At 40.0% G+C, this 9,543-nt stretch overlaps 1 protein-coding gene across 3 annotated transcripts in view; it reads right to left on the bottom strand.

Moving 5' to 3' along the window:
• The window catches only part of CDC7 (cell division cycle 7), a 26,930-nt gene extending 17,612 nt beyond the window's left edge, over positions 1 to 9,318 (bottom strand). Inside the window, exons 1-4 of one of the 3 annotated variants that reach the window (XM_017855798.1) lie at positions 9,255 to 9,318; positions 8,302 to 8,479; positions 1,976 to 2,059; positions 1,522 to 1,657 (exon numbers count right to left, since the gene is read on the bottom strand). In XM_017855798.1, the coding sequence (XP_017711287.1) occupies positions 1,522 to 1,657; positions 1,976 to 2,059; positions 8,302 to 8,416 (335 nt within the window). In that variant the 5' untranslated portion in view covers positions 8,417 to 8,479; positions 9,255 to 9,318. Of the gene's footprint in view, positions 1 to 1,521; positions 1,658 to 1,975; positions 2,060 to 8,301; positions 8,480 to 8,578; positions 8,729 to 9,183 lie in introns of those variants that run through there. The other 2 variants (XM_017855796.1, XM_017855797.1) reach the window with 2 other exon arrangements.
• Between the last annotated feature and the right edge of the window lie 225 nt (positions 9,319 to 9,543).

Raw genomic sequence — 9,543 nt, forward strand, 5'->3', positions numbered from 1 at the left:
GTGCAGTGGTGCAATCTCAGCTCACTGCAAGCTCCGCCTCCCGGGTTCACGCCATTCTCCTGCCTCACCCTCCCAAGTAGTTGGGACTACAGGCACCAGCCACCTCGCCCGGCTACTTTTTTGTATTTTTTAGTAGAGACGGGGTTTCACCATGTTAGCCAGGATGGTCTCGAGCTCCTGACCTCGTGATCCGCCCGTCTCGGCCTCCCAAAGTGCTGGGATTACAGGCTTGAGCCACCGCGCCCGGCCATATATTTTACATTTTAAAGATCATTCTGGCTGCTGTGTGAAGACAGAATGAAGGGGAGAAAGACGCAGCAGGCTACAGTTATAGTCTAGGCTTCAGCTGAGGTAGTGGCAGAGAAGACAGACATGGATGAACTTCTAGATATATTTTAGAGGCAAAATGGTTAGGACTTAGTGATTAATGTGGTTTAGGAGAGAAACAGAAAATGAGGATGATTTCTAGGTTTCTGGCCCGAACAAGTGCGTAGATGGGCCATTTGCAGAGATGGATAGATAAGAACATTTGTTGTCGTGGGGTTATTTTTGGCATGTTAAGGTTTAGTTTTGGCATATTAGGTTTGAGATATTTATCAGGCACCAAGTGGAAATGTTAAATAGGCAGGTGGATATATACAAACCTGTAGTTACCATAAAAGGTCTGAGATTAACTATATACTTGTGGGAATCATTACTTTAGATCATGTGGAAATGGAGGACACTAAGGAGAATACAGAGAAACCCAAGAGCAAGCATGAGGAACTCCAACATTTAGGAGTCAGATAGAAGTGGAAGAGCTGGCAAAGACACTGAAAATGAAAGTCCAAATGAGGGAAGAAGAAAACAAGGAGGGTGTGGCAGTACAGAAGTCAAGATAAGGGTTCAAGTCAATTGTGCTAAATGATGCCTAGAGTAATGGCTGACTCTATAGTTTCCAGTTTAGAGGAGAACAGCCGCAGTATTTAGTGAAAGGGAGGTGTGGAATGAAAACAATGTATGCAGATCATTGTTGAGGAGTCTGGCTGTTAAGGGGGAACAAAGAAATGATGGAGCAGGTGGAAGAAGGAGGGCAGTTTAGGAGGATAAGATACTAAATCATGTCCATATGTTGACAGAAATGACCCAGCAGAGAGAAACCATACCAGATGATTCCATTATTCTAAATAAAACATTAGATGAGGTCGTCAATAGCTGGGGAAATGTGAAATGTGAGTTCCCTACATTTACAAAATAATGTAAACCATGAAAGCCAAGGTTTATGATTTGGCAGGAAGGTTACAAAAAGCAGTGATAAAAGACAGGAAATCAAGCCCAGCCTCAAGGGAAATCCAATCTAAAAGAATTACTATAAATTTAACTAACTATTGCAAGGTTAGAAGGAAAGTGCTAGCAAATTGCAAACACTTGACTGAAAAATGTATTTAATTCACATACAATCTCCTCATCCCTGCTAAGCATCTACTTTAAAATCTTATAAATTATATACAAGTTCAATTAAAATATGTTTAAATTGCCTACCCAGCCACTGTTAGGCACTGAAGTTCAGCTGCAATTCTTACAGGATGACTTGTTGGAATCAAGTGTTTTAGAGCAATTTTCTCTTCAGGTCCTACTTGTAACTGTGCTGTGGCCAAATAAACAGAGCTGAAAGTGCCTGTAAAACAATGTATTAAATTTTTCAACATCGGGGTTTTAAAATGTTAATGAAACAATCATAAAAGATTGTAAAACTGTTTCAATGGCATAATAGATTAAAACAGGATTTCATTTTACTGTAAATATTTATTATTTATTCTTTCTTTGAGGTTGAAAAGAAAAGCTGTTACCATAATTAGTAATAAAACTATGGTCTTAATAGTCTAAAAAGTGGTATATTTCTCAATAAGAAATAGTAATGAAAACCAAGATTACAAAAGGAAAACAGGAGGGAAAAAAGACCTTGTAAAAATAGTAAAGCATATCCCCAAATTACCTTCTCCAATTTTGTCCTTAATCTTAAACACATTCCCAAGCTGTGGTACAGCTTCATAAAGCTTCTCAATATCTTTTTTAACACCTTTCAAGGAAAAACAAAAAATTTAGACTTTTAATCAATGACATTAAGTTTTTATAGTCTCTTTAAAATTAAAAGCTAAATGAAAATTATAAAACATTATAAATAAAAGTTTTAATAAAACTTGTAAGATTAAAACCCTATCAAGTTGCTATAACTCACACACACCTCTTGAACAGACAAAAATGAAATACACCAAATTTCTACTATACTGGAATTATATACTAATAGATACATTGTTACGGTACAGATTACAACATGAAAAAACCACCAAATTTTTAAAATGACTAAACTGGCCGGGCGCGGTGGCTCAAGCCTGTAATCCCAGCACTTTGGGAGGCCGAGACGGGCGGATCACAAGGTCAGGAGATCGAGACCATCCTGGCTAATACGGTGAAACCCCGTCTCTACTAAAGAATACAAAAAACTAGCCGGGCGACGAGGCGGGCACCCGTAGTCCCAGCTACTTGGGAGGCGGAGGCAGGAGAATGGCGTGAACCTGGGAGGCGGAGCTTGCAGTGAGCTGAGATCCGGCCACCGCACTCCAGCCTGGGCGACAGAGCCAGACTCCGTCTCAAAAAAATAAATAAATAAATAAATAAAATAAAATAAAATGACTAAACAATTTGTGCTGTGATCACTAGATGGCATGAGAAGGACACATTGCGATGTTCTTGAAAACTATTTCCCGTAAAGATACAAAATCTTCAAGGCTTGGTAACATTTTATGTATTGAATAGTCACCCTATATTTTCAGAGGGAAGGCCTACTAAAGCTCTCAAGCATGTAAAAAGTATTTTAAAAAATTTATCCCAATTGCCAGTAGTACTCTCTATCCTTGACTACAGATAAATTGCTACTTTTAAATAAATATCAGTTCTTTATAAAAATGTACATAGTGAAAACAAGGGAACACAATAATACAAAACCCAGTAAACTACTGGATACAGAAGAGAACTAGGTAAGACTCTTCAGATTTTATTACAGTATCTAGGCTCTACTAGCCCTATGTAGCATAAGTTTAAGACATTTTCAAAGCACTTGCACGTGCATTATCTTTTCAGATCTTCCTAACAGTACTGTGAACTTGGCAGAACAGGAATTATTATCCTGATTTTTCAGATAAAGAAACTCAATTCAGGGAGGTTAAATCATTTGCCCAGTTTCACAGAGGTGTTGCTGATGTCTACAGAACTTATTCCTTTATTTTAACTATACATATATTTTCTAATTTTCTTCCTTTTTTTGAGATGGAGTCTGTTGCCCAGGCTGGATGGAGTGCAGTGATGTAATCTCCACTCACTGCAATCTCTGCCTCCCGGGTTCAAGAGATTCTCATGCCTCAGCCTCGTGAGCAGCTGTAATTACAGGCGCGCACCACCATGCCCAGCTAAATTTTGTATTTTTAGTAGAGACGGGGTTTCACCACGTTGGCCATGCTGGTCTCGAACTCCTGATCTAAAATGATCTGCCCACCTTGGCCTCCCAAAGTGCTGCGATTACAGGCATGAGCCACCACACCTGGCTAGAACTAATTCATTTAAATAAATACTGTTTTAAAAAATGCTCAGCAATGGGCATGTAAAAAAAACTAATAAATGTGGTGCAGCCACTAGGAGCTTGGTTTAGTAGAGGACACATGTTATTATTCTTAATACAAGGTGATACCTGTAATAAAAGAATGCATATACTACTAGGTTGCGGAGGATTTCTGAAGGTGATAGGAAGCCTTCAGTTGATGGCTAAGTTTTGTTCTGAAGCATTCACCAAGTAGTGAAAGTTGAAGAAAACACTTTAGGAAAAATTAACTACGTCTGTAAAGACAGTAACAAGAAAAAACAACAACAACAAAAAACAAAAAAGGCTTGGATGATTAGGGCAGGGGGAGGGCTGAGAGACAAGGAAATACAATGTGGCCTGGGGTGGTGGCTCAGGCCTGTAATCCTAGCACTTTAGGAGACCAAGGCAAGAAGATTGCTTGAGGCCAGGTGTTTGAGACCCCATCTCTTAAAAAAGTTAAAAACCAAACCAACAAACAAAAAATCAGCTGGCCTTTGTAACACAGGCCTGTAGTCTCAGCTACAGAGACTGAGGCAGAAGGATACCTTTAGCCCAGGAGCTTGAGGTTACTAAACTATGATCATGCCACTGTACTCCAGCCTGGGCGATAGAAGAGGGAGACCTTGTCTCAATAATAATAATAATAATAATAATGATAGAAATAGAATGTGGCTGAGGAAGAGAAGAGAGAATGCACATGAAAGCTACAGAAAGTTTTAAGAAGAAAATGACAAGTGGAGAACAGATGTGAAGGGGAGGAGAAACATTAAGGGTGCTTCCACACCACTACTCACTTACTATGTACCTACTCCTCTTTACAAAACTCAAAATGTTTATTAAGGTTTCCTGTCACTTCAGAACAACTTCAACAATTTTAAACAACAGTAACACTTCCTGGCAACCAAAGTGAATGCAATATCCTCAAATTCTGAAGTGGGAAATGAGAGCAGAAAGCAGAAAAGTGCATTCATGTCAAAAGCTGGAAAACAGTACTAGAGACAGACAAATGAAATAGACTTTGAGGATTGGAGGAGGACCCTGAAAAGTCTACAATATGCTAAAAATTATTTAAACGCCTCTATTTTATACATGAAGGTCTAGGTTTCTATTTTGACATTTTAAGTAACTTTTGTTTTCTGCTACATAATATATCCAATTTGGTTTTAATATACCAATACTCTCCTTAACTACACTCCTTACCAGCCTGTAGTCTATCTGTAATGCAGCAGTCAGTCAGCTTGCAACACAGCAAACAGAGTTTAAACAGAGTATTCTGATAAAGCTAAGTCACCTTGTCACGATTTTGCTCAAAACCTCTAATGGTTTCGACATCTCACTCCATTAGAAAGTCTCTTTACATGTCTCTTTGACTTCACTCCAATTACCTTTCCCATTCTAGCCACAATGACCTCCTTGCTATTCTTGAATGCTAGGCACACTCCCATCTCAGGGTCTTTGTACTTGCTGTTTCCTCTGTTTGGAATGCTCTTCCCCAAATATCTGCACAGCTCACTCCTTCACCACCTTGAAGTCTTAGCTCAAATGTTACAGAAGGCTATGACAAACTATACTTACTAAAATTACAATCTCCTTCCCCAATACTTCCTATCTCCCCTTCCCTTTTACATTTTCTTTGTAACACTAATCACTTTTGAACATTAGTATTTATTTCTTTTGTTTACTGTCTACTGTCTAACTACCAGGGTGTTAATTTGTTTTATGCTTTGATTTATCCCTAGCACCTAAAAAAGTGTCTGTATATAATAGACACTTAATAAATATTCATCATGTAAATGAAACGTTTTCAATATCTTATCATGGAGTAAAACTGACACTCTATGAATACAGTCATGGTTATTCTGGGGCTTCATGTACTCTCTGTTTTATATGTCCTGTAACTAGGGGATAGTATATAATGTAAGCCCAAATTGGGACACTCTTGAGTGAAAAAGTAGCACGAATAATAATTACATTGTGACAATAGCCATAAGCTAGATCTGTCCCAGTTGTTACCCATAGCCCACTTTAGAAGCATGGGCTAAGGGTGTCATTGTAACAAACAGAATGAAGCAAGCCTTCCTTCCAGTAGAGTTCACCAGTATGGAGGAGACATTCAATATAGAGTTTATACATCATTCTTTCACTGAACAGATCTTTCTCACTTATTAAAACTTGGCATATTGTAAGATACTTAAAAAAAAAAAATACAAGCTTACTGGCCAGGCATGGTGGCTCATACCTGTAATTGCAGTGCTTTGGGAGGCCAAGATGGGAGGATTGCTTGAGGCCAGGAGTTTGAGACCAGCCTGGGCAACATAGCAAGATCCTATCTCTAAAAAAACATTTAAAATTAGCTGGGAGTAGTGGCACATGCCAGTAATCCAAGCTACTCAGGAGGCTGAGGGGGTAGGATGGCTTGAGTGCAGGAGTTAAGGCCGCAGTGAGCTGTAATTGCGCCACTGTACTCCAGCCTGGGTGACGGAGAGACCATGTCTCCAAAAAAAAAAAGGCTCGCCAAATTAGTGAAAGAATAAACATTTGACCAATATTATGCCAGATAGTTTGTGCATTATAGCATTTTTCTTAATAGGAAAAAATAGAAACAATCTATAGGGTCAACAGTAAAAGGTGATTAAATATAATATAATATACAATGGTTCTTAAATCCAGTTGTAGAATATTTACTACATCAGCAATATTCAAGATATATATTAAACAAAAAATGGAGATCAGAAATAAGATCTCATACTCCGGTTCAGGCAATAGTTCAATAATGCGAAAAGACTTTATTTTGGTTTTCTTTACTTCAAAACTTTCAATAATCATGTTTATCAGAAAAATGTTATAAAAAATCTTACAAATACCTCAAAATAAAGAGACATGCTATTCATTCATTACACTAAGTATTTTACTTTATATCCTTACATTAAATCATTCATTCAAATATTTTCAAGCACCTACTATGTGCTGGACACTGTTAAGCTCTGGGAATGCAAAGATATATAAAACATCCAATCAAAAATATAACTTCAATAAGGAGTAAAGCTGATAAGATGCAGGCATATACCTGTCTCATGATCTAATTTGATTTACTTTCCCAATTAGATTACGAGACTGTTATGTGCCTGGACCTCATCGGCTTTACTCCCCATTGAAGTTATGTTTATATAACTTTAGCTGTTATTAAGGATCATATTTTAAAAAGAGCCGCAAGAGTGAAGTTTTAGCATGTTTTATAATTTATCGTATTATTTATAATGTCCAATATTCTGTTACATAAATGCTACAAAACTTTTGAAATCGGGAATAAAATTCACCCCATTCTTTACTTCCCAGCAGACTTTCAGAATATTAGAATAGTGGCATTCTCCTAAACAAGATGCCAGAACCAAGTCAGAGTCATCCATTCAGATACTCTGCTGATGTCACAACATACTTCAGAAGCCAGAGGAGATACTGCCGCCAAGGGGCTTACAGTGGAGGCAAAATGCAGTCCTAAGCAATAGAAAAAGAATACTACAATGACTGTGTTACTGTGTTATGTGTCCAATGACTAGTAAGGGAAAGATGAACTAAAAAAACAGCTAACTGCTGGAAAAATGGAAAGGAAGAGGAACAGTATCCATGTAACTGGATGAAAGTGGCATTTTAAGATTATTCTAGCACCAACGTACCAGATGAACTGAAAGACAGAAAAGTGCAAGCAGGCAGCATAGGTGAGAAACTGTTGTAAATCAGGAACAAAGTGTAAGGAAATGAATTAGTGTGGTGGAAATGGGAATGGAAAGAAGACACAATGCCATACCTATTAAAAAGAAATAAAGCTAGGTGACGATATAGGGAACGAATAAAAAGCATCAGCTGAAGATTAAAGTTTCAAGTTTAGGTAACTGGGATAACTGACTTCCATCAAAGCAGAAAGTATGTGATGTCATATTTTTCTAGGGTGGGGTTATAAAGAATATATGGACTAAAGGTCAAAATAAGTATCTTTTGGACAAGCACAGAATTCACTTCAGACAAAGATGGAAAAGATGATCTGGCTACCCTTTCAGAAAAAAAAAAAATACAGTCAACTAGAATTCCTCCATTTAACAAATATTTATTATTAACAAATACCTGCTATGTCCCAGGTCCTGTGCCAGAGCAGAAATGAAAGCATACATGCGAGTGTACAAGAGCAGGCACTGCTTGACCCTATCCTCTTCAACCCAAGGTCTGGTTTACGGCCAAACAACATTTCATGCTGTACACTGAGATATGGTGCTTTATTATTGCTACGAACATTTCATATTTTTTTCTCTGTGAGTTCTGCTTTTGAATACTTAAGTGATGATCTCCAGTGTCAATTTCTAAATTTAAGCTTAAGGCAATGTGGTGAGTAGAGATAAGAACACAGGTAGAGAAGAGAAATTTAATTTGGGCATCATCAAATTTCTGCATTCTTAGTTACCAATACTGATGACCATAGCAACTTCAACCGTAAAACGGGTTGTATTACCGTCTTCCAAATTGCAATTCAGTCCTACATTTAGATCATACGAAGCTGTTTTAAAACACTGTCCTATAGAAACACACAACTCACTTTAAGATTCAATCTACTTATTTTTTGACAGCAATTGAAAACACAAAATTGTTGCCTGAAAAATCTTTGCGACTGTACATCTTTGGAATTAAACACATACCTGCAAGTTTAAAATTCTGCTCGTTTTTTTTTAAAGAGCCTTCAGCCTGAGACCGGTCACGCTGGGGAGAAAAAGCCATTGGCTCATCCATTTGAATCCCCAAAGACGCCTCCATCACAAGACAATTGGGATGCAAAATGCCAGCTAAGGGGTTACATCCACAGGGGAATCAAAGCAGCTGTAAAAATTAGAACACTGGAGAAGTTTAGATCACTCGCTAAACCATGCACTAAAAACATGCCACTGCCCCCAAAGGGGCAAACATTTTCAAACGCACCATGTGTCCAAACCTCCACAGTAGGGCATACTGTGGCCTTTTCTAAGGAATTCCATGTGCTTTATTTTCACCTATCAGAAACGCCGGCAGGGGGCTGCAGGGAGAATTTCCCGGCTTGGGCACCCGCCCAGCAGCGGGCGCAGTGGGAAACGGCGAGGCAGCGAGTCCGGCGCAGCCTGCGGGACCGCGTGGGGGAGGGGCCGAGCGCCGGGGGCGGTTTGAAGTCAGGAAAAGGACTGAGCGAGAAAACCGTTTCGCCACTGACAGGGAGCGCCAGGAAGCTCGTCCAAAGCACCACGCAAGTTGATGGAGAACTGATACGACCCTGGCTAAGAGTACTGCGCGGAGGAGGAAATGGGTTAATGAATGGGAATCCTCCGAACAGCGCTGGCCGCGAGGTCAGCCGGAAAAGACCGGCTTCCCTCGGGCCAGAGACCGAACCAGATGCTTAGTGCGCAGGCGCGCGACTTTCCCGCCGCAGGTCGTAGGGATCCGAAGGGGGACGGGGAAAGGAACTGCACGGCGAGAAAACCGAAGTCACCATCCAGAATTCGTTCCTAATCCCTCACAATCCCGCGCCATGGAACAAACCGTCTGAAACTCACGGTTTAAGGGAGTACGACTTCTGTGGCTCCCCAAATGCCTGGGTCGCCGTCTCCAAGAGCTCCCCACCTACCGTGTGGATCGGATGCGCCTGCGCAACACTTCCCGCCGCGGCTCTCGTTGCACATGCGCACACTAAAGCCCTCGACCCAGCGGATTCCGCTACTGGGCGCTTGCGCAAGAGGGAGGGGTTTCTTCCCGCCGCCTTGGCTAGCTGGAAGAGCGGTTATGGGAATGAAACCCCGGGATGATCTTAAAAAACAGGATGAACCATAAGGCTAAGGGCCCAACATGATTTCCAGGAAAGAAGCTAGCTCAGAGAAGGAAAAACGTCAAGTGCTGACACATCCCTATATACCGTG

Source organism: Rhinopithecus bieti, unplaced genomic scaffold, assembly GCF_001698545.2.
Source record: "Rhinopithecus bieti isolate Rb0 unplaced genomic scaffold, ASM169854v2 scaffold_41619, whole genome shotgun sequence".
Taxonomy (NCBI): domain Eukaryota; kingdom Metazoa; phylum Chordata; class Mammalia; order Primates; family Cercopithecidae; genus Rhinopithecus; species Rhinopithecus bieti.